This window comes from Scyliorhinus canicula, chromosome 13 (assembly GCF_902713615.1).
Source record: "Scyliorhinus canicula chromosome 13, sScyCan1.1, whole genome shotgun sequence".
Taxonomy (NCBI): Eukaryota; Metazoa; Chordata; class Chondrichthyes; order Carcharhiniformes; family Scyliorhinidae; genus Scyliorhinus; species Scyliorhinus canicula.
In genome coordinates this window covers 141195363-141220923 of record NC_052158.1, presented here as the reverse complement: position 1 = coordinate 141220923, position 25561 = coordinate 141195363, and the positions used below count along the sequence as shown (strand labels likewise).

General features: G+C 48.8%; 1 protein-coding gene across 6 annotated transcripts in view; it reads left to right on the top strand.

Moving 5' to 3' along the window:
- The first annotated feature begins 309 nt into the window (after positions 1-309).
- LOC119976176 (phospholipid scramblase 2-like) overlaps positions 310-25561 on the top strand; it is a 70288-nt gene continuing 45036 nt past the window's right edge. The window contains exons 1-4 of one of the 6 annotated variants that reach the window (XM_038816455.1): positions 310-354; positions 17891-18018; positions 20873-20915; positions 23167-23387. In XM_038816455.1, coding sequence (XP_038672383.1) covers positions 17953-18018; positions 20873-20915; positions 23167-23387 — 330 coding nt within the window. In that variant the 5' untranslated portion in view covers positions 310-354; positions 17891-17952. Of the gene's footprint in view, positions 355-520; positions 579-13109; positions 13256-17890; positions 18068-20872; positions 20916-23166; positions 23388-25561 lie in introns of those variants that run through there. The other 5 variants (XM_038816454.1, XM_038816456.1, XM_038816457.1 and 2 more) reach the window with 5 other exon arrangements.

Here is a 25561-nt window from a genome sequence, read left to right as displayed (position 1 = left end):
CCTTCCTCAGGTGAATCTTCTTACTGTATTGTTCTTTGTTCTTGTACTTTGTTCTATCGTGCAGACGTTGACCCGATTGCGATCAGTATTAATGCGAAAGCTCGCTCACTCAGGAAACTATTTTACCCTGACTATCAGATCAACTACGTCAGTACAGGCCTGCTTTGAAAGTGTGAGATGCGGGTTTCTGCAACACCAGTATTGCTGCATGTATGCACAATGGACAAAATTGATATCAATGTTCAACAGGAAGGCACATTCCATTTCAGTCATAGGTTTAGAACAGTTTCACTTCAAGATTCTCAGAGAGTCAGTTAAACTGCCAGTTCGACAGGGCTACATGCCAAAACATTTGTAAGTTATCTTGGGCTACTATTTTAATGTTGTTTGCGGCTGTTTTTGTTTATTTTTAATCAACGTTTAATGCTCATAATCCCTACTCCCTCTCTTTATCCTGGCTCAATGCTTTGGATACAGAATATTGCTTAATGGTTATTTGCATTTTGACTCTGTTTTTCAGGAGTGGGGTGAAGTTGCCATAGTCCCAGATGACCGTAGGCTGTTTTCAGAGCTGACAGGTGGGTGATTTATACTGAGGATCATCACACCTCAGGCAAGGTTGAGAAGGCAGGTCCCACAGCGCCAGGGACCCAGGTTCAATTCCGACCTTGGATGACTGTCAGTGTGGAGTTTGCACGTTCTCACCATGTCTCCGTGGATTTCCTCTGGCGTACCTCTCCCAATCCAAAGATGTGCAGGTGGATCAGCCAAACTAAATTGACCATTAGTGTCTAAAGATGTGCAGGTTAGGTGGGTTTGCGGGCAGGGCGGGGAGGGAGTAGGCTGAGGTAGGGTGATCCTTCGGGGAGCCCGTGAAGACTCAATGGGCCGAATGGCCTCCTTCTGCACTGTTCGGATTCCATGAACCAGTAGTTGAGCTAGTAATTATCACCCACTTTAACAATGCAATGGGCTGAACAACGTATTTGTTTTAGGTAGTTTGCCTACCTGTTCCCTTAGTGTCCCACCTACAGAGCTGGAGGAAAGACGGCTCTGGATCTGCAGGAAGCCAGTTGTCGGTATTTGTGATGAAAAGAAAGAAATATATTTAAAAAGCATCCCTGGCCTCAAGGCGTCCCAAAGCATTTTACATCTAGTCGTCGTCGGGTCGGAAGGAAACTTGCAAACAAGTTGCAACATGCAATGTCAAGGCTTGTGGTTGTAGTTTTCAATTCTATTGCTTGTGGTAAATGAATGTGTTTCTCACATCTTTATTAAACATGTATCTGCATCACATAAGAACATAAGAACTAGGAGCAGGAGTAGGCCATCTGGCCCCTTGAGCCTGCTCCGCCATTCAATGAGATCATGGCTGATCTTTTGTGGACTTGTGAATTGCGCTTTCACGTATCTGATCGTCAGTCCAGAAGTAAAACACTCGAACACGTCAGTAACGAATATTCGTTTATTTACGGCCGGGACAAATCTCTAAGCAGTCGGGTAACCACCTTTGAGAAGTGCCAAAATCCCAGAATAAGGACTGTATTTTTATACATTTTACAGCTTAGGGGTGGTCCCCTTAAATTCCTAGATACACCTATGATTTGGCAAGGATCCAGAACATGTACATATATGGAATTATTCTTCGAGGTCGGGAGGTTATTTTTGACATAATCATTAGCACAAGTCACTATTAATATTAATACAAAGGTTTTTGTATCCCATGGCCATCTGGCTTATCTCATTCCAAAGCCCATTCCTCTTACATCTCAATGTTTATTTGTTTCAACTGGTCAAACGAGCTTAAGTGCGTTATCTCTGCAATAAAGTAACGCTTCCCATTCATTCCATTCTTTGACTTTTTGACCTCTCTGCTTTCACAGATGCGGGTCAGAACATTAAATAGTACCAAAGCCACACTCCACTCTTTCCATCCCATAACCTTCTGACATCTCTGCTTTCACAGATGCCGGTCAGAACACGCTCCCTTTATTTCATCCCTTGACCTGTTGACATCTCTTTCACAGAGCTTTTCAGAACTGTTATATTAACCCTATCAGCGAAGTTCCAAATGAAATCCACTTCTACATTCCCCCCTTTGATCATTCCTTGATCACATAACACTCAGGATACTTTAGATGGAAATGAGAGCGAGGCGGAGGTACTCCTCCTCTACTAGGCTCCGGCAGGATGCCACTTCCTCATATAGGTCAGGGGTAGGTGGAACCAGTTTTTCTTTTTCGTCTAGGGCGGATCTCTGAAGCATCTGTGGTAATGCAGTGGCACCCAAACGGTTGCATAGGCATTTCACACCTGTAGCTATGATACAGAGCAACAAACAGATGGTAACGAAGATAATGAGCCCATGGAATAGGTAAGTGGCCCAAGAATTGGACCACATCCAGCTCCACCAGTCAGCCTGACCGGCGAGTTGCAAGCGCTGTACTCCATCTCTGATATGGGTTACCAGACGCGTGATATTCTCTGAACTGTCTGGAATGTAAGTGCAACATTCGGTCCCTATGATAGCACAGGTCCCCCCTTCTTTGGCTAGTAAATAATCCAGGGCCATGCGATTCTGTAGGGCTACCGTTCGTACGGCTACCAACTCTGCACTGAGTTCACTAAATCCCTCCGCGGTGTCATTTGCAACCTGTTCCAATAGGTCGCGGAGGAGCGCGTACTTCTTGAGGGACCAGATGGCGCCTATTTGGGGCCATAAGAGGGAAGTCACCATCTCCCACGGTGGTACTGACCTCTGGGCTCGAAAGTGGGGATGATGTTCGAGCTGGGCATAGTGTGTAGTACCCGGAACAACGAAACCCAAGTAGCACGACCCTGCCCAGTCAGTGGGGAGCCAGGGGTAAGCCTTATGGCCACAAATGAAGTAGGTGCCATTATAGGAGGTGAGGCTAGTTACCATCGAGGAGGTCCATATTTGGGTCCAATCAGGGCCCCCTGTGTGGTTAATAATGTTATTGATGATGGCGTGGCCTTTCCAGTCAGTAAGACCAAAAGTGTACTTACATGAACTGGTTCCTAACACATATGTTCCAGGAGTTCGTACTTCCCGGAGTAAGCAGACCGTTCCGGTCTGGGGGTTCTGGATATTGAAGAATGGGGGTGTGCGATCTGCTGAGTAAGATGGCTGTCGCCAACCAAAAAAATCCCGCAAAGGGTAGCCGGCACTCAGCCATTCTTGGGCTGCTTCCCTGTGGTTTACAGAGGAGGACCTGGAGGCCCTGGTTGGTAAGGCAGAGTGACTAGTTACTGTCCTGTTCTGGAATATAACCCATTCAGCCGTCTGTTCGATCGAGAAAGGAACAGATATCAAGGGAACGCCTCCATGGGCATGGGTCGGGACCTGTGTACATACCCAGCAAGAGGAGACACCCACTTTCTTAGCATAGACATAGGACATAAACAGAAATGAATTTGCCGTTACATGGTGCGTTGCCCGCTTCCTTCTGGAAGGCGAGTAGGGGTGAGTAGTCCTTGGTGGTAAAATTTGTACCCTGTCCTTATCAATGCACCGGTGGTTCCACCTGCATGTGCGGCGATCGTACATTAGAACCATGTACGTAATCAGGAATCGGCGCTTCTGGTCGTCGGGAGGAACGGTGGTCGGGCAGTTTCTGATAGCGGTGGTGATCCATCGGAGATCTGTCGTTGTTCCACATCGTGGGGTTCCTTCCCGGCACATGGGTGGGTGTCGGCTTCCGTACAGGCATCTCCTTCTTTCGGATGCAGCGAGAGAGAGCAGGGTGGCGAGTATTGTGACGGCGAAGAGGGGCCTCATCCTGGTACTCGTGTTCCTAGGACTTAAAGGAAAAGTTTAGAACATCATGGATACTTAATTAACTTACAATGGTGCATATGTACCCATGCGTTCCGGCCCTCCACTTTTACTGCAGTGGGGGTAGTGAGTAGAACCTGGAGGGGACCCTCCCATCGAGGTTCCAAACCTTTACGTGTCCAATTTCGAATTAGGACATAATCCCCAGGGTTGATGGAGACGTCATGAGTAATGGAGGGGACTTCTTCCTGGGTGGCACAAACTCGGGAGTGTAATCCTTTCAAAATTCTAGTTAGTGTTAATATATAATTAGCCATCTCGGTAGTCATGTAATGGAATTGAACATTCCGTGGAACACTGCTGTCCCAAGGCGTTCGAAAGGGTCTGCCATATAGTATTTCCGCTGGGCTTAGGCGAGTTTTTCCTGCGGGGGTGGCACGTAGCTGGAAGAGTGCTAAAGGCAGGAGTTTGAGCCAAGTGGCCCCAGTGTCTGCTTGTAGTTTAGCGAGTTTAGTCTTTAGAGTCTGATTAGCCCTTTCCACCACTCCAGCGGCTTGTGGTCTGTAGGCACAATGAAACTGTTGCTTTATTCCAAGCAGAGCACAGAATTCCTTATTGATTTGACCTATGAAGTGGGGACCATTGTCAGAGCTCAGCCGGGCTGGAATTCCAAATCGCGGAACAATTTCTCGCATTAACACCTTAACTACTGTCGAGGCCTTGTTATCCGTAGTCGGGTAGGCCTCGATCCATTTGCTAAAAGTGTCCATAATGACTAACACATATTTATAGCATTGACATCTTTCCAACTCAATGTAATCCATTTGTAGGGTCTCAAATGGACCCTCAGGTAAGGGGGTTGTGCCAGGATCACAGGGGACGGCCTTACCGGGGTTGTGCTGTTGACAGATTAGGCACCGACTGCTAATTTGTTGGGCCATTTCTTGCAGTCGTGGGTGCCACCAGCTTTTTAACAATATGTCCCCTGTGGCACGAGCTCCACAGTGAGTTGCAAAGTGTACACATTCGGTCACCCAGGCTGCTAATGCATCGGTCATACATGTTTGTCCTACCGGGGTGACCCACAGCTTATTTTCGATATCATATATACATCCTAAGTTTTTCCACATATTTACAGCAGCTGCAGGAGCGTCCTCCTGCATTTGGATTATGTCAGCAATGGTTGGCATAGGTTTTTCAGAGGGAGACTTTTCCGGGGGAGTTTTAGTCTGCCTCATCATTCTAGGCACCATTAGTTTGCCAGATTTAGAAATTTCTTTTGCCTTCTCGTCCGCTCTCCTGTTGCCCGTTTCCACCAGTCCTGTGCCTTTTGTATGCGCTGCGCATTTTATCACCGCTATCTTGTCTGGGAGCATAAGGGCCTGCAATAACTGGGTTACTAACTGCTGGTGTGAGATGGGTGTACCAGCGGAGGTTAGAAATCCTCTGTTTTTCCATAATTGCCCGAAATCATGTACTACCCCGAAGGCGTATCGGGAATCTGTATAAATATTAACCTTCCTCCCCTGTGCCAATATGCATGCTCGTATTAATGCAAACAATTCTGCCTGTTGGGCAGAAAAGGGAACTTCAAATGCTGCTGCTTCTACTACGTCACCGTCTTGATCGATGATTGCATAGCCAGATTGTCTATCCCCCCTTACGCCGACGGAAGAACTTCCATCGGTGAAAAAGGAACAATCTGCACTTGGGAGGGGTATATCGGAGAGGTCGTCTCGAACCGAGGAGACTTCCTGCAACAGTTGCAGACAGTCATGAGTTGGGTCGAGCATGTCTGTGGGAGGATGCGTCAAAAAGTCAGCAGGGTTGATAGTGGTGCAGTGGGCAAACTGGACTTTCGGGTTATTAAGGAGAGCAATCTCATATTTGTTCTGACGAGCCATCGTGAGATGCTGAGTCTGTAGCTGTCCCAAAAGGGCCGTAACAGAATGGGAACTATAGACAGTGATATCTTGTTGGAGGGTAATATTAGCAGCCGATTGCAGGCTGTTGTAGATAGCTGCAAGAGTTTGGGTACAGAGAGGATAGCCAAGGGCTACCGGATCGAGTTTAGAGGAGTAGTATGCAACCGGGTGACAGCGGTCGCCGTGGCGTTGGGTCAGGACAGCTGTGGCGCAGTCGGCAAGGACTGTGCAATAGAGCTGAAAAGGGCGATCATATAAGGGTCGACCAAGGGCAGGGGCCTGGAGGAGTGCCTCCTTGAGGCGGTTAAAGGCCAGTGCGGCTTCCGGGGACAAGGAAAAAGTACCGGGTTCATTGGTGTAGGGGGTAAGGAGGCGGGAATCCAGAGTAATATTCGGGATCCACTGACGGCAATAATTGACCATGCCGAGCCACTGACGGAGCTGCTTGGCCGTCGTTGGGGGTGGGAAATCGCAGATAGGGCGGATCCGGTCTGGATCTAAGGAACGAGAGGTGGCAGACATCCTAACACCTAGGAACTTAACAGTAGGCTGAGCAATCGTAACCTTCAAGGGAGAGACAATGTAACCAAGGGAAGCCAGAAAATTGAGTAAAAGTTGAGTATCGGCCCGACATCCCTCCTCAGTCGGGTTAGCGATCAAGAGATCGTCGACGTACTGAACAAGAGTGGAGCCCTGGGAGAAGGAGAGGGATTGTAGTTGGCGTTGGAGACAGCGGGAGAAAAGAGTGGGAGAGTGAATAAAACCTTGAGGCAACCGTGTCCAAATATATTGTTGGCCATTATAAGTGAATGCAAAGAGATACTGGCATGATGGATCGAGTGGCAGAGCGAAAAAGGCATGCTGGAGGTCTACAAGGGAAAAAAATAGTGCATCTGCAGGGACCTGGGCGAGAATATGAGCAGGGTTAGGAACAAGGGCGTGGAGAGGTTGAACAATAGAATTGATAGCACGTAAGTCCTGTACGAGGCGGTACTGATCTGGTTTCCCAGGTTTGGGCACCGCTAGGATGGGGGTATTGCACGGAGACTGACAAGGAACTAGGATGCCCTGGTCGAGAAGTTTAGCTATGAGTGCATCGATGGAGTGGCGAGCTTGTGCCTTAATGGGATATTGGCGGATCGAAGGGAGCTGAACATCGGGGAGGAGAGGAATAGTGATAGGCTGGGTAGGGACGAGACCAACATCAAACTTATCCGCAGCCCATACGTGGGGAGAAACAGTCGCATCGGTCCGGGCGCGATGGTGTAAAAGAATGGACTGGGATGTAGCTGGTTGTGACATGTATGTAATGGTGAGACCGCCAGGGAGGAGTTGGGGTTCCAGAAGAGAGGGGTCAGACTGGTCCAACGCCTGTCGGACCATTGGCCCTAGATCCTTGGCATGGTGGGGGTAGTGGACATGGCGGGTGACATGCGGGGCGGTGTACCCGTCTTGGCGCCATAGCCAGGCAGGCACTTGCGCCGCATCCGCAGTCCCTTGGGGCCCGCTCACAGAAGCAAAAAGGGTGACTGAGAATTCTTGTTCAAGATGAGGGCTGTAAGAATCGACCAGGCCTTCATCGGCTCCGGTCGAGTCGTAAGCCAGCGTGACATGGAACAACCGCTCAGGCATCAAATGAAGTGCCCACCATTGCGGGTGCACATGGGTGAGCAACTGGCGTGGTATGCTGGGTGAATGGGCAGTGATCCCGTTATCCCCACATTCCAGATGTATTCCAAAGGCACAGAGAAGGTCTCGGGCCAGTAGATTACAATCTAGTCCGGTTGTAACAATAAATCGGTGCTGGAGGGTGTAGCCCTGGTAGGAAACGGGCACAGGGAAAGAAATGGGGTAACTAGCTACCTGTCCCTGGAAACCAGATAGTTGCTGGGTCCCTGATGAGAGGGGAAGGTTGAGGTGAGCCTGTACAGAAGACATGGTAGCGCCCGTGTCTATGAGAAACGGGTAAGAGTGACCGTAAATGGTTAAAGAAAGAACAGGTTCAGAATCAGGGGAGGTTAAACGAGAAGGCAACATCGACTGTCAGTTTTGTTGGAAGGGGTTATTCTGAGTGAACGGAGTAGTGACTGGAGCAGCCACTGCGGGCGCTCCCCTGCCCCGTCCTCCCCCTCTACGACCCCCTCCGCCGTGGTTAGGGTGCGTGGGACAGCTACGAGCATAATGCCCTGGCTGACCACAACTATAACAGAGCCTTGCCTGTTGTGGTGGTTGTGCGGGGGTAGGTGCTACCTGGGTCAGCGCTGGTGAATAATAGGGAGATGGGGGAAGGGGGGGTACTGGTAGGGTGTGGCATAGGGATAAAAGGGGGGTAGCGCGTAGGCCGCCACTGCTCCCGGGGGGGCATACGGAGGCCCATAGAGCGGTGCTTGGGGCCCGTTTGGATGGGGGGTATATCCTCCACCCTGTGGGGTCACCCAAGCAGGGGCGCGGCACTGAGGTTCCACCTGGCAGCCCGTGTTATCAGGCTCCCGGGAGGGTGTTGGTACCTCCTGGGCGTCTTTTCTAAGGACATACTCAGTCTTAATTTTAGGGGTTACTTTAGACGGACCCTCAGGTGAGCTGTTTTTCCAGTAGTACCTCACAGCTCGTGCCATTTGGGTGGGACTATTATCGGACCAATCCATATTGTTAGTCTTAATTGCATCTGATAAGGAGATGGGCAGGCAGCTCAAGAGCATGGCACAATACTGTGGGCTGTTGTTGCCAGCACGGTAATTAGCGTCTCCGGCTTGATTACGGTAGGCCTCATTAAAACGCTCTAAAAAGGAGTCGGCTTCCTCATCCTTGCGGGGTTTGGTCTCAAGTATTCTAGTAATATCTACAGGCTTTTGAAGAGTAGTGTCTAAGGCAGCAAAAATAGCATCTTGGCGTAGCTGGTCCGCCTGGTGGAGCACGTTAAGGGACGCTAAAGACACAGGGAGGGTAATAGTAGGATTCTGCTGTTGTAAGACATTGCAGAAGCGAACGTGTTCCTCTGGGCGCAAGACCCGCTGGACCAAGGCCCATAAGTCTCGTGCTTCGGCCTCATATACACGAATTGTGCATTGGAGTTGGTCAACAAAGGCACTAGGGGACACTTTCCTATCTGGTATTCCAGCCAGTAGGGACATGATCTCATTGGGTTTCCACGGAAAATAAATATTCATGGTACGTTCAGCATTAGGGTTGCCCGCGTTTGCATTAGGGTCATAGGCAGGATTTGGCACCTGGCGCATTGGCATCTGTCGTGGTGGGGGTGAGGGATGGTCGAGGGCTGGTGGAGGAGGAGGAGGAGGAGGAGGAGGAGGTACCTCCTCGTCCTCATCCTGGTCTTGGAAAAGACTATCTAATTGTTTTCCCAATTCCTCCTTTAACTGGACTAATTGCATGAATGGTCTCCCTTTTCCCCTTGTTCTCGACCTTGTACTCATGGCCGGGGGTTGATATGCTGGTTGGGGCGGTGGTGCATAAGGTGGTGGATTCTGAATGGGCGCGTTAGGTGGAGACTGGGGAGGCTTCTGACGTCCCCTGCAATTGAACAGATGTTCCTCATCCCCATCGTCCCCTTCCTCCCAACCTTGCTTCGCATTGCTGACCGGCGCCGGGGTAGGAGTAGCATTCTTACGTTCTTTATATTCTTTACATTCCCTCTTTAAGACCTCTACTGTTTTAACAATTCCCCCTTTGGTGAGGCCAATACCCAATTTTGAGGCATTTGCCTGCCAGCTAGCCAGTATAGAGGCATCTTTCACTGACTGACAGTATTCCCTCCACAAGGCAATTAATTTCTTTGCGGTGGAACCGCGATTGGTTTTCCAGATTACTTGTTGGGCCTCCAGGACAGGACCCAAATCTTTAGGTCCCCCCAGAGGCCATTTATCTTCGCCTAGGCTCTTATGGAGGGCCCCCGACAATTGTCGGAGTTGCTTAGAATGTTCAGGGTATTGTTCACACAGAGTTTGGAGCGCACTGCCCGAGTCATTACAAGTGTCTACCGTATTACCCATGGTGGAAATCTAATTCGGTAGACAATTGGAATATTAAACGATTTGTAATCACAGAAATAAAAGTTAACTATTAAAACGAAAGCAATTTTTTAAATCAAATCTGTGAGGAGACGATATGCCTGAAATGAATAATTAGTTGTTGTAAGATGTTTACATCAAAGATACTTTTAAACTATCAAAGTGAAACAAGCCCATATACAATACAGTCGTTAAAACTTAATAACTCTTCGAAAGAGAATATAAACCCAGGGAGCAGAAGCAGCAGCACTCTGCAACAGCAACAGGAGAGAGAGAGAGAGAGAGAGAGAGAGAGAGAGAGACGCAGCCTGCTGGAGAAAGACAAGGAAAGCAGCCGAGTTTAAACAGCTAATACAACTCAAGAAGACCAGATTTTAAGTGGTTATTAGCTTACTTCACTTCCTTAATAACGCAGGACCCAGGACACCAATGCTATTAAGGGGTAAGTAGGTAAAATTCTTCGGTGAAAGTATGGGTTATACCGGGGGATAAGCTCCGAGAACCCCGCCTGTAACTTCCAGAGAACGCTGCCTGGAATCACGGCGGCAGTCCCGTCCGGAGCCCACAGCCCGGAATCGTCCCCTAACAGTCCTGAGAACTCCGCCCGTAACTCCAGCGAACGCTGCCTGGAAACACGGCGGCAGTCTCAGGCTGCCCCTAGCAGTCCTGGCCACCCCGCTCGTAACTCCAGCGAACGCTGCCTGGAATCACGGCGGCAGTCCCAGGCTGCCCCTAGCAGTCCTGATAACCCCGCCCGTAACTCCAGAGAACGCTGCCTGGAATCACGGCGGCAGTCTCAGGCTGCCCCTAGCAGTCCTGGCCACCCCGCCCGTAACTCCAGCGAACGCTGCCTGGAATCACGGCGGCAGTTCCAGGCTGCCCCTAGAGACGATAACCGCAGGGTTCACTCACTTACCCTCTTTAAAACGGGTTCGCTGGACTGACCTGGATCTCGCAGAGGCTTCTCGACAAACCAACGGCAAGGCTGAGCAACGATCAAACTGGTAGTAGGCGAATACCAAGGTGGAAAACAAATTTTTACTCACGTTGGGGGCCAAATTCGTCCTCTACTTTGAACGAGCTCAGTCGATTACGCCGGTTAGTTGCGCAGACCCCTCTGGAGATCCCCGTACGGGCCACCAAATGTGAATTGCGCTTTCACGTATCTGATCGTCAGTCCAGAAGTAAAACACTCGAACACGTCAGTAACGAATATTCGTTTATTTACGGCCGGGACAAATCTCTAAGCAGTCGGGTAACCACCTTTGAGAAGTGCCAAAATCCCAGAATAAGGACTGTATTTTTATACATTTTACAGCTTAGGGGTGGTCCCCTTAAATTCCTAGATACACCTATGATTTGGCAAGGATCCAGAACATGTACATATATGGAATTATTCTTCGAGGTCGGGAGGTTATTTTTGACATAATCATTAGCACAAGTCACTATTAATATTAATACAAAGGTTTTTGTATCCCATGGCCATCTGGCTTATCTCATTCCAAAGCCCATTCCTCTTACATCTCAATCTCAAGGGGCTGGTTTAGCTCACAAGGCTAATCGCTGGCTTTTAAAGCAGACCAAGCAGGCCAGCAGCACGGTTCAATTCCCGCACCAGCCTCCCCGGACAGGCGCCGGAATGTGGCGACTAGGGGCTTTTCACAGTAACTTCATTGAAGCCTACTCGTGACAATAAGCGATTTTCATTTTCATGTTTATTTGTTTCAACTGGTCAAACGAGCTTAAGTGCGTTATCTCTGCAATAAAGTAACGCTTCCCATTCATTCCATTCTTTGACTTTTTGACCTCTCTGCTTTCACAGATGCGGGTCAGAACATTAAATAGTACCAAAGCCACACTCCCCTCTTTCCATCCCATAACCTTCTGACATCTCTGCTTTCACAGATGCCGGTCAGAACACGCTCCCTTTATTTCATCCCTTGACCTGTTGACATCTCTTTCACAGAGCTTTTCAGAACTGTTATATTAACCCTATCAGCGAAGTTCCAAATGAAATCCACTTCTACAGACTCAGCTCCACTTTCCGGCCCGAACACCATAACCCTTAATCTCTTTTTTCTTCAAAAAACTATCGATCTTTACCTTAAAAACATTTAATGAAGGAGCCTCAACTGCTTCACTGGGCAAGGAATTCCATAGATTCACAACTCTTTGGGTGAAGAAGTTCCTCCTAAACTCAGTCCTAAATCTACTTCCCCTTATTTTGAGGCTATACCCCTAGTTCTGCTTTCACCCGCCAGTGGAAACAACCTCCCCGCATCTATCCTATCTATTCCCTTCATAATTTTTAATGTTTCGATAAGATCCCCCCTCATACTTCTAAATTCCAACGAGTACAGTCCCAGTCTACTCAACCTCTCCTCATAATCCAACCCCTTCAGCTCTGGGATTAACCTCGTGAATCTCCTCTGCACACCCTCCAGTGCCAGTACGTCCTTTCTCAAGTAAGGAGACCAAAACTGAACACAATACTCCAGGTGTGGCCTCACTAACACCTTATACAATTGCAGCATAACCTCCCTAGTCTTAAACGCCATCCCTCTAGCAATGAAGGACAAAATTCCATTTGCCTTCTTAATCACCTGTTGCACCTGTAAACCAACTTTCTGTGACTCATGCACCAGCACACCCAGGTCTCTCTGCACAGCAGCATGCTTTAATATTTTATTGTTGAAATAATAATCCCGTTTGCTGTTATTCCTACTAAAATGGATAACCACACATTTGTCAACATTGCATTCCATCTGCCAGACCCTAGCCCATTCACTTAACCTATCCAAATCCCTCTGCAGACTTCCAGTATCCTCTGCAATTTTTGCTTTACCACTCATCTTAGTGTCATCTGCAAACTTGGACACATTACCCTTGGTCCCCAACTCCAAATCCAATACTTTCATTTCCTCCCATTCAATAGCAATGACTCAACTGCCCATATCAGGTTTGTTTTGTGCAAGGGATTTGGACCCGGTGCCAAAGAGCTGCAGAAATGATCTTTTACTGCCATGCAGCATAGCTCAACACAATCACATGATGAAAATGCATAATGCTAATGTTGAACTGGTAATCCAGTAAAGGGGGCCAGTTTGGCTCAATTGGTTGGACACGTGGTTTATGATGCAGAGCGAGGCCAAGCGTATGTGTTCAATCCCCGTACCGGCTGAGGTTATTCATGAAGGCCCTGCCTTCTCAAGCTTTCCCCTTGCCTGAGGTGTGGTGATCTTCAGGTTAAATCACCACCAGTGACGATTGGTCCATTAGTTGCACAATATGTTGTTTTTTAAAAAAAATTTCTGTGTATATGTACAATTACATTTTGATTGTTGTCATTGGGTTTTTACCCTGCAACCCAAAAGAGAACAATTCCAACAACAGCTGATCAGCAGATCAGGATGACTTGTTTAATGTGGTGATTGTTTTGATGCCCAGAACTGTTATGAGGCAGTTCACAGATGCTATGCACTCCCTGGTGGATTTGTTCCAAACACTGGGTAAACATGTTTGTGTTGCATTACTTAAATATTAGTGCTGGCTTTGAGTGAGCTGCGTTGTAATCGGAATTGGTTATTCCCACCTTCACCTTCCCCATTGACACTTCCTGGGGCGGCGCACTTCAACTGACCCACCTGGATGGAAAACTACCGGGAGCAAAGTGTTTTTCCTCCCCCGCCCCATTGTCTTGTTATGCTCTTGGCGTAGCATAAGCTGCTTCTTTGATGTTCACTCTGACAAAGGAAGGTTCAGATGTGGAGATAACTTCAACACGTTTATTAAACTATTTAGAATTCTCCTACTCGGATTCGTCACTACTGTTAATCCTTCTATAGCTACTCAGTCTGATTAACCAGTCTGCTACAATCCAGGTGGTGGGTATGATGTGTTGAATCAACCCTGTGTCTGTACTCACTGAGTGTCTCTACTGGAAAGACAAAGATCATGTGTGCTGTGTCCTTTATATATGGGTTGGTGTAATGCCCCCCCTGTGGTAGTGTCACCTCTGTGTGTATCGTGAATGTCCATTGGTCGTGTCCTATCTTACTGACCTATTGGATGAATGCCTGTGTGTCATGTCTCTGGTGCTCCCTCTAGTGTCTATCTAGTCTATGTGTATTTACATTAACCCCTTGTGTATCTACAGTGATGCATATCACCACTTCCTCCCTTTTTTCGTGTTACATATTTTCTGTACACTTAAAGAAAATTGAGCAAAATAAAACAGGTAGATAAGCGATGCTCTGTACAAGTTATGAGAACAGTCATTAAACAATAAGTCCAATTCATATGTATGAGTCCAAAACCCATCAATTATTATGGTCGAGTGTCTTTCTTGTTGGGTTGGTGAGGTGCTGATGTTGATGGTGGCATTGCTTTGTAAACGCCGTCAGTGTCCCTGTGCGTAAGGAACCAAGAAGTGGTCAAATCACTTTGTTGTCTGATTTGGAGTCTTGTTTTCTTCCGATGCTTGTGGTAGCGATGTTGGATGGCATCTGTCCTGAAAGCCAGGTTGCCTGTTGGTAGTGCAGCAAACGTGAATTGGGAAGATGCATCGTCCTGCCATGGTATGTCATTGTACTGAGCTGAGCAGTAACAGTGTCCCTCATGGGCAGAGTTGTAACATGTCGTACCAGACGTAGTTCCATTGGTGTAGTCTTTGTCGTGCTTGCTGTCGACGATGTTGCCTTTGGTACGCGCATGTCGTTGTCTTTGATATGGTTTTCATAGGTTGTGATGTTGTGTTGGTTGGTTTTGTTGCCGTGTTTGCTGCGCTCAAGGCCCACACTCTGTGGATAATACGGATCCTTCACACAGTTACTCGTGTCAGCTTGATTTGTGGCATCTGCTGTTTTCTTGAGCGTGCAGTCACTGAGTTTGTGGCACTCCCCGTCTGGAGTCATGTCCGTCTTACTTGAATCAGCTTTGGCTTCTTGATTCTCCCCATCTTGAGTCTGGTCTGTGTCACCTGAGTCAGTTTTGGTTTGTCGATGCTCCCCGTCTGGAGTCATAGCAGGTTCACTGAAGTCAGCTGAGATTTCTTGATGATCCATGTCTGGAGTCAAAGCATTCAGAAATGCATTTGCTTGTGGAGAGGCTCGAGCGAATGAGGTTTGAAGTAACGTGGTGTCACCGGAGTCACCAGTAGTCTCACTGTGATCGTCGAGTGCCTCTGTACACACTAGCTGAGGTCTGTCACATTGCACATCTTGTATGGGAAGTGGGATGCTGTCATCACTTGTCTCACATACAGTGGGTAGAGCCTCAGTAGCTTCTTGTTCACTTGGGCTGGGTAGACTGTCAGATTCTTCTTCTGGTGGCTCAAACAATGTGGGTGGACTGTCATAGTCATCTTGCTGTTCACTGGGGCGTGGTAGACTATCATAGTCGTCTTGCTGTGCACTTGAGCGTGGCAGACTGTCATAGTCTTTCTGTTGTTTACTTGAGTGTGGGAGTCTTGCATCGTCTGCTGCTGGTTGCTCAGAGGAGGTTGCTAGACCCTCATGGTCTTGCTCATGCAAGGACTGCGCTTTAAAGTCTTGCGTTGCTTCTATCGTGGAGTCTGTCCACGTGCTCGCTGTGGAGGTTTGTGTCACTCGAGTCACTTCTTGTTCATGCAAAGACTGCGGTGTGGAGTCTTTCGTTTCTTCTGTCGTGTAGTCTGTCCACGAGCTCACTGTGGAGGCTTGTACCGCTCTCTGTGTCTTGGTGACAGGCCACAGCATAATCCTGCACTCACGAGTCGGGATTTCGTATATGCTGGGCTGAAGATCCTCAAATCCAAAGAGCTCGTCATCGGGGTCTTGAATGTACAACACGTCTAGTTGTGGTTCGGATTTGGTATTGGGGTAGCCTCCCAAAGTGAAAGCTTCGTCTGAGTCGTTGTCTTCCAAGACCATATCATCACGTTTTGTGTCGGAACTGGCATTGGACTCGCGATGTCCAAAGAAGAATTCAAGGTCTGAGTCATAGGGCGCAATTCTCCGCACTCACGACGGTGCGGAGAATAGCGGGGGTCGTAAATTTTTACGGCCACGCTAGTCTGACGCCCTCCCGCTATTCTCCCCCCCCCCCACGCCCGACTCCCGACATGAATCGCTGCCGCCGTTTTTTTACGGCGAGCAGCGATTCTCAGCTGGCCGATGGGCCGAAGTCCAAGCCCTTTACGGCCGTTTTTACGAACGGCAAACACACCTGGTCTCGCCGTTCGTAAAAACGGCCGTAAAGTCCCGATCTTGGCAACCATGGCACCGATTGGCACGGCAGTACCACGACCAGGGTGCCATGGGCCCGCGATCAGTGCCCACCGATCGCGGGCAGCGGGTCCGATTCCCGCGCACTCTTTGTCCTTCCGCCGCCCCGCTGTATCAATTCGCGGGGCGGCTGAGGGGCATCCCGGCCCGCGCATGCGCGGGTTTCGCGCAAATGCGCGATGACGTCATCCGCGCATGCGCGGGTTGGAGTCTTCCAATCCGCACATGCGCGGCTGACGTCATATGACGCGTCAGCCGTCGCAAACTCTGGCAAGCGGGCTTAACGAAATTCGTTAAGCCCGCGATGCCGGAGTTCACGGCCGCGGCATGCTAGCCCCGACCGGGGACCAGAATCGGTTCCCGGTCGGGGAGAGGGATGCTGGCGTCAAACCCGCCCGTTTTTAACGCCAGCCTTACGATTTCTCCCTGTTTGGGAGAATCGCGCCCATAGTCTTCAAGGACTGTATCATATCTTTGGGCGGTGCAAACTGCTTGTTGCAGGGTTCTGCGGAGGTTACTTTAAGCTACTGGTCGAATTTCAGACATTGTGCTGTCGTTCCAGGTGGAAAATTTTGTTTTACGACTTTAAGAATTTTTCTTCGTGTTTTGGGACATTTGCCCTTTTAGTGGGCATGGTCCGGGGCCTCTGACGTCACGAAGCGTGTAACATCAATCGTAGGAAGCGATTGGGCATGCTCAGATCGCTGTTCCTTTACTTGGGGCCTTTTTCTCCACTGCGCATGTGCAGCACCTTTACCAAGATGGCTGCAATTCAAAACTGCAGATTTCTGCTGCAAGCCTACCTCATGGTGAGTTTTGCTGCTTCTTTTACCGTTTTTTCTTGTGTTCTCCTCGCAGAATTCTTGGAATTTGTCCAGGACTGGCTGGAAATCGCTCTTGTTTTGCACCTTTGAGTATTTGGAGGTCTGGAAGATTTCAGCTGCTTCTAGACCCGCGATGGTGAGTAGAAGCTTTATTTTCTCTGCATCCACACGCTATCTCGGTCGGACGCTACCAGGTAGATCTCAAATCTCTGCCTGAACCAACACCAGTTTTCACTGAGATTCCCTTGGTACCTGAGCTGCTGCGGAACCGGAATCCCGAACATCGTCTTGCCTGGCTGTTGTTGCTGGTTGTCACTGTTTGCTGAGTTGTAACTATATGGATTGAAACAGTCACTCAACTGGTACCATGTCTTGTTATGCTCTTGGCATAGCATAAGCTGCTTCCTTGATGTTCACTCTGACAAAGGAAGGTTCAGACATGGAGATAATTTCAACACGTTTATTAAACTATTTACAATTCTCCTACTCGGATTCGCCTCTACTGTTAATCCTTCTATAGCTACTCAGACTGACAAACCAGTCTGCTACAATCCAGGTGGTGGGTATGATGTGTTGAATCAACCCTGTGTCTGTACTCACTGAGTGTCTCCACTGGAAAGAGGAAGATCATGTGTGCTGTGTCCTTTATATATGGGTTGGTGTAATGCCCCCCTGTGGTAGTGTCACCTCTGTGTGTATCATGAATGCCCATTGGCCGTGTCCTATCTTATTGGCCTATTGGATGAATGTATGTCTGTCATGTCTCCAGTGCTCCCTCTAGTGTCTATCTAGTCTATGTGTATTTACATTAACCCCTTGTGTATCTACAGTGATGCATATTGCCACACCCATGACCAGCCCCCACTCCTCCCCCACATCCGCACCCTCAATCTGTGTCGCTGCTTATATGTCAAATTTACAATCCCATTTTTAATCTTTGAAAATTTGTACATTTATGTATCCTTCTATCTGTGGTAGCATTTGTGTTGTGTAAAGATTAAAGTGTTCTCCATTAATAAAAAATTATCTGCAATCACTGAATTCTGCTTCAATCTAGCTGACCCGGGATTGCGCCTCGTCAAATTTCCTGGTCTTCAACTCCCACGAGGACCACCCGGAATGGCTGAACAACCGGTGTCTCCATTTCCCGCAATCTGCCCACCAGGGCTGGAATATCTTCTCGAGGTACAAAAGGCACTTTGGCCAATTGCTCATTTTTAACCTTTTTACGATGGTACGTAAGGGTGATGCTCACCTCACCTTCCTTCAATAACTAGAAAGATTAGGCTTTGCGAACAGCAGGCAGCTGAACCTGTACCGTGCCTTTATAGAACAGTACAGCACATAACAGGCCCTTCGGCCCTCGATGTGCCGAGCCATGATCACCCTACTCAAACCCACGTATCCACCCTATACCCGTAACCCAACAACCCCCCCCCTCCCCCCCCCCTCCCCCCCCCTTCCCCCCCTCCCCCCCCCTCCCCCCTCCCCCCCCCTCCCCCCCCCCCCCTCCCCCTCCTCCCCCCCCAGAGGGTGTCCTCGCAGGTCAGAATTAAGAATTGATACTAACTTTGCTACTCTGAGAATGGATGGTCATGGATGCCGTCACAGAGCGCCTTGTCACGGTGCTTTTCTCTGTCTGGGCACAGTTAGTTGCCTCAAAGAGAAATGAAAGGATTAGTTCGGTAGCACGGTAGCATTGTGGTAGCACAATTGCTTTTCAGCTCCAGGGTCCCAGGTTCGATTCCGGCTTGGGTCACTGTCTGTGCGGTATCTGCACATCCTCCCCGTGTGTGCGTGGGTTACCTCCAGGTGCTCCGGTTTCCTCTCACAGTCCAAAGATGTGCAGGTTAGGTGGATTGGCCATGATAAATTGCCCTTAGTGTCCAAAATTGCCCTTAGTGTTGGGTGGGGTTACTGGGTTATGGGGATAGGGTGGAGGTGTTGACCTTGGGTAGGGTGCTCTTTCCAAGAGCCGGTGCAGACTCGATGGGTCGAATGGCCTCCTTCTGCAAATTCTGTAAATTCTATGAAATTCTATGAATTCTATAAATTCTATGAAAAAAAATTCTATAGGTTCTCTGAGCAAGTGCTTCCAATAATGACTAGCCCTCACCCTAATGCCAAGTTGGAAATGATAAGACTAGGGGGCAGCACGGTAGCATAGTGGTTAGCATCAATGCTTCACAGCTCCAGGGTCCCAGGTTCGATTCCCGGCTGGGTCACTGTCTGTGTGGAGTCTGCACGTCCTCCCCGTGTGTGCGTGGGTTTCCTCCGGGTGCTCCGGTTTCCTCCCACAGTCCAAAGATGTGCAGGTTAGGTGGATTGGCCATGCTAAATTGCCCGTAGTGTCCTAAAAAGTAAGGTTAAGGGGGAGTTGTTGGGTTACGGGTATAGGGTGGATACGTGAGTTTGAGTAGGGTGATCATTGCTCGGCACAACATCGAGGGCCGAAGGGCCTGTTCTGTGCTGTACTGTTCTAATTCTAAGTCTAAGATTAAAAGTAATGGAATGGAAATCAGCAGCTTCACTCCTGCACATCGCCACATTTCCTCCGAGCCAGGAGGTCCTGATCACTGACAGGGTCAAGCCTTATATCAATGGGCAGAGGAGAAAAACAAAAAGGATTGGGCTGTAATTCTTGACAAGTCATTGACAGTATCCAGTCACTGTACAAGTTTATTAAAATGCCTCCTGACACAGTTGGGTTTTTAATCACAAGTAGAAGCAAATTGTTCTTGTATCAACCATAAGTGGGGATGTTTCTGGAACATTAGCAGGAATTGCATGAAATCGCACTAAACAAGAAATGCAGGCTATTTCCTTATGCTTTTCTCCCTGTGCCTGTTAACAGATGGAGAATCACATGGATTGTGCGTCCTCGTGCAGTAACCAAGGCTCGGCCATTTTATTCTTGGTTCATTGGATGTGGGCATCGCTGGCTGGGCCAGCATTTATAGCCCATCCCTAATTGCCCTGGAGAAGATAATGAGCTATTGTCAGGAACCATTGCCATCCAGGTGGAGTGGAAATGTCCACAGTGCTGTTAGGAAGGGATTTCCGGATTTTGACAATTTAGAAATGCTAAAGTAGTTCCCAGTCAGGATGGGGTGTGGCTTGGAGGGGAATTTGCAACAGCTGGAGGTCCCATGCATTTTCTGCCTTCGTCCTTCTAGGTGGTAGTGGTTGTGGATTTGAGAGGTGCTGTTGAAGGAGCCTTGGCAAGTTGCTACAATGAAGTTTGAGATGGGATGCACATGCCAATGTGCATCAGTGGTGGAGGGAGTGTATGTTTAAGGAAGGGGTTGGGATGCCAAGCAAACATTCTACCTTGTCCTCAAGAGCACCTTTGGATAAAAGTGCTCCATTGCATGTTGAAAGGAATGAATGGACACAGAGTGCCTCTTTTCCCCATATCTCATTATTTTTTATAGAGGAGAAGAGAAGACACAAAGGTGCCAGTGTCATTTTATGTTGGCCTTGTAGGGTGGCAAGGTAGCACAGTGGTTAGCACTGCTGCTTCACAGCGACAGTGTCCCAGATTCGATTCCCCGTTGGGTCACTGTCTGTGCGGAGTCTGCACGTTCTCCCCGTGTCTGTGTGGGTTTCCTCCGGGTGCTCCGGTTTCCTCCCACAAGTCCCGAAAGACGTGATATTAGGTGAATTGGACATTTTTAATTCCCCCTCAGTGTACTCGAACAGGTGCCGGAGTGTCGTGACTAGGGGATTTTCACAGTAACTTCATTACAGTGTTAATGTAAGCTGACTTGTGACACTAATAAAGATTATTTATTAATAAAGGACAGGTCCTAATGCTGGATTATTTTATCCATTATCTTTCAAATTTGCAAAGCAACCTCATGAGAGATGCAAAGCGTGAAAGATAATTGAGACATGTGATATAAAACAGCAGGAAACTACACAAAAACAGTCGTGCCAAAACTATGCTTAATTAAGTAATAACCCACAAAAACTATCCCGGCAGTAATGTTCACGTATGAAGGAAATAGAAAATCAATTCATGTCTGTTGTTTCACAGATAGAAGGCTTTCTGATTCGTCAGCAGTTGGAGCTTGTGGAAGGTAAGTGACTGCAGATGCATACGAGGTGGCAGGGGCACATCAACTTCAGTTCCAGTTTGAACTGTGTACACTGTACTAACTTTTTTCTTTCACTCCCTGAAAATTGAAATAGCTTGTGTATGTAAGAGTTTTCAATAAAAGCATGAAAGTCCTATGGGCAGCACGGTAGCATGGTGGTTAGCATAAATGCTTCACAGCTCCAGGGTCCCAGGTTCAATTCCCGGCTGGGTCACTGTCTGTGCGGAGTCTGCACGTCCTCCCCGTGTGTGTGTGGGTTTCCTCCGGGTGCTCCGGTTTCCTCCCACAATCCAAAGATGTGCGGGTTAGGTGGATTGGCCATGCTAAATTGCCCGTAGTGTCCAAAAAAGTAAGGTTAAGGGGGGGTTGTTGGGTTACGGGTATAGGGTGGATACGTGGGTTTGAGTAGGGTGATCATGGCTCGGCACAACATCGAGGGCCGAAGGGCCTGTTCTGTGCTGTACTGTTCTATGTTCTATGTTCTATCTGCCGTCGACATTCCATCCCAAATTTTGGCCAGCATTTCTTCCCCAATCAACACCAAAAAGAATGGCAGATTGGTAGGTTCATCTCATTGTTGTTTGTCAAATATTGTTGGCACAGTCTTCATGGTACAAGTCCCTAAATGACACCAGTCACTGTGCTCTGCCCTTAGACATGCTGCCAGCTGTTTTGAGGTGAAAAGGCACTTTTTAAAATCTGCCTTATGCGTACTGTATTAATAGGCAAACCTGCGATATTGCAACTGTTGCTGACTTTACCAAGCCAAGGCATTCTGACCCAGTATCTGCCCCAATTTTGATTGAGTTGCCATTGTTTTTATTGGGATAAATGATATAAGTGTTGCGGCTCCTCCCTGGCTGACTGTGTGAATAGAAAATATAACATACAGTGTAGAAGGAGGCCATTCAGCCCATCTAGTCTGCACCAACCCACTTAAGCCCTCACTTCCACCCTATCCCCGTAACCCAATAACCCCTCCTAACCTTTTTGGGCACTAAGGGCAATTTATCATGGCCAATCCACCTAACCTGCACATCTTTGGACTGTGGGAGGAAACCGGAGCACCTGGAGGAAACCCATGCAGACATGGGGAGAACGTGCAGACTCCGTGGGGGAGGGACCCAGCGGGGAATCAAACCTGGGACCCTGGCGCTGTGAAGCCACAGTGCTATCCACTTGTGCTAACGTGCTGCCCAAATGTCATATACCCCAATGTCCAACTGCCCAAATACCCCAATGTCTTCCAAATGATTTTGACCCAACACTCATATTGTTCGCCCTGTGTTGCAAGTTATTGACCAGCGACAAGCATTTTTATCCCAGTTGGGAATAAAAGTATAAAATGGGCAGTTGATTAGAAATGTTCACTTGTCCACTCACCGATTCTGGAACGTCAAAGATAGCTTCCTCCAAATGGCATTCAGAGTTAGCTGGAAAAATACATTGGCTGGAAAGTCTGGTCAACATGGTGTTCCTCCAGCAAAGCAGAAACCCAATTTCTGTCAGTGACGCAAGGGGAAACTTTTGCCCAAGGGAAGATGAGAGTGACTGCAGGAAAGACAGATGGAAGGATTGTCATTCATGCCCCTGATAAAGGTAAAGTTGCCAGATGACAATAGGCTGCTTTCCCCTTTGAGAGGGGGGGAGAGCTGACGAGTGGTGACTTAACCTGAGGAGCAAGGTTGAAGTCATGAATAACGTCAGCTGGTATTGGAATTGAACCTGCGCTGCTGGCCTAGGTTTTGCATAACAAACCAGCTGTCCAGCCCACTGAGCTAAACCAGCCCCGGGTATCAGAAGGGGACTAAAACCAGCCAAGGCTCTGTCTGGAAGGCTTGCACGCGTGCATGTCAGGGGAGAGTGAATTCAGGCTCAGCTGTGATGGCCCACAAATATAGAATGCATAAAAGTATTGGAAATCTGCTGACGTTGCCACTTCCAGGGACAATGGGGACCAGGTCATTTATTCTTGCATTTGGATTTTGTTTTGTGCACCTGTTCCTGCAGCTCCATCCTGAATAACTTGGCCCACCCTCCGCCTCCCGTAGGATAAATAGAATATTGATTTGTCAGCCTTCCTAAATCCCTTATTAATGTGGCCCTAATGACATCAAGCTCTCTGGTCTCATGAAAGGACTTCAACAATGACTGCTGCAATACCCCAATGATATGTTCTGCCTGCGAGTGCCACACTGCTCTTAGCAGCCACTGTAAATTTCTTTGCTTTCAGCCTTGCTGGGATTTGAGATGAACAACAAATACGAAGTTAAAAACAAGATCGGCCAACAGATCTACTTTGCCGCTGAATCATCTAACGTCTGCTGCAAACTGATCTGTGGGTCACGGCGATCGTTAAAAATTCACATCATGGACAATATGGGGACAGAAGTAATACGCATGAGACGGCCTGTGCGATGTACCAGCTGCTGGTGTCCATGCTGTTTGCAAAAGGTTTGTGATGATTTGTTATTTTAACAAACAATTTTAATGAGGTATTTTTTGGCATTACAAACAACAACAGTATAAAAGCAGTGTACAAAGAACAATAAACATAGTGCAAACACCGACACCCGACCCTCCAAGATCCGCCTATTTAACCCTCTACTCTCCGCTGCCGTACCCTTCCACCTCTTTCTCCTCCTGGACTCCCGGATCGTCCGACAGCCCAAAAATCGCCACTTCTGGACTCATTGCCACCCTTGTTTTCAATACTCTGGACATGACGTCCGCAAACCCCTGCCAACATCCCCAAAGCTTTGGACACGCCCAGAACATGTGGGCATGGTTCGCTGGTCACCCCGCACATTTTACACACCTGTCCTCCACCCCAAAGAATCTGCTCATCCGGGCCACTGTCATATGGGCCCAGTGTACCACCTTGAATTGGATCAAGCTGAGCTTTGCGCATGTAGCAGGTGCGTTGACTCGACTCAACGCGTTTGCCCACAAGCCGTCCTCCATCTCCCCCCCAAGCTCCTCCTCCCACTTTCGCTTCAACTCCTCGGTCTGCGTCTCCTCAGCCCCCACTAGTTCTTTGTAGATGTCCGAGACACTCCCCTCCCCCACCCATCCCCTAGACACTACCCTATCCTGGATCCCCCTTAGTGGCAGGATGGGAAGGATGACACCTGCCTGTGCAGAAAATTCCGCACCTGTAAATATCTGATGTCGTCCCCTCTTGCTAACCCAAACTTGTCCTCCAGCGCACTCAAGCTAGGGAAGATCTCTTCCAGGAACAGATCCCCCATCCTCTCAATTCCCGCCCTTCGCTATACTCGAAACCCCCCATCCAGGCTCCCTGGGGCAAACCGGTGGTTGTCACATATTGGGGACCAATCCGATGCTCCCCCTGCTCCAACGTACTTCCTCCACTGACCCCAGATCCTCAAGGCCGCCACCACCACGGGGCCGGTGGAATATCTCGCTGGCAGGAATGGCAGAGGTGCCGTTATCAACGCCCCCAAGCTGGTGCCCCGACATGAAGCCGCCTCCATCCGCTCCCAAACCGACCCCGCTCCCACCACCCACTTCCTTATCATAGCAATATTGGCCGCCAAGTAGTAATTACTGAAATTTGGCAGGGCAAGCCCCCCCTCCCCCCGATTCCTCTCGAGCATCGTCATATTCATCCTCTTAAAAAAGGACCGCAGGATGAAAATTGGGAGGCATTGGAATACAAATAAAAATCTCGGTCGGACCGTCATCTTAACCGCCTGCACCCTCCCAGCCAGCGACAGCGGTAGCGCATCCCATCTCCGAAACTCGCCCCTCATCTCCTCGACCAGCCGAGACAAGGTCAACTTGTGTAACCGGTCCCAGTCGCGTGCCACTTGTATCCCTAGGTACCTAAAACTGTCCCCCACTAACCCAGCCGACCCTCCTGCCCCCATGCCTGAACTAAACATCTCGCTCTTTGTCATGTTCAGTTTATATCCTGAAAACCGGCCAAATTCCCCCAAAGGCGCCATGATCTCATCCATCCCTGCCCCTGGATCGGCTACATATAAGAGCAGGTCGTCCGCCTACAGCGAGACCCTATGTTGCACACACCACCACCACCCCCAAACCAGTCCCTTCCATCCCCTTGAAGCTCTAAGATCAATTGCCAGCGACTCTATAGCTAACGCAAACAGCAGTGGGGAGAGGGAGCATCCCTGTCTTGTCCCCTGGTGCAGTCCAAAGTAGTCCGAGGTTGTCCTATTCGTCCTTACACTAGCCTCCGGGGTCTGTTACAACAGCGAAACCCAGACGATAAAGCCCCTACCGAACCCAAATCGCCCCAACACCTCCCATAGATAGTCCCACTCCACCTGGTCGAACGCCTTCTCCACATCCATGGCCACCACTACCTCAACCTCCCTATTCTCCGGGGGCATCATAATCACGTTGAGCAGCCTTCTTACATTGGCCACCAACTGCCTGCCCTTGACAAACCCGGTTTGATCCTCCATAATCACATCCGGCACACAATCTTCAATCCTGGAGGCCAGAACTTTGAGCAGCAGCTTGGCGCCCACATTAAGCAGCAAGATCGGCCTAGAAGATCCACATAGCTCCGGGTTCTTGTCCAGCTTCAATATTAATCAAATAGAGGCCTGTGACATCGTTGGGGGCAGCACACCTCT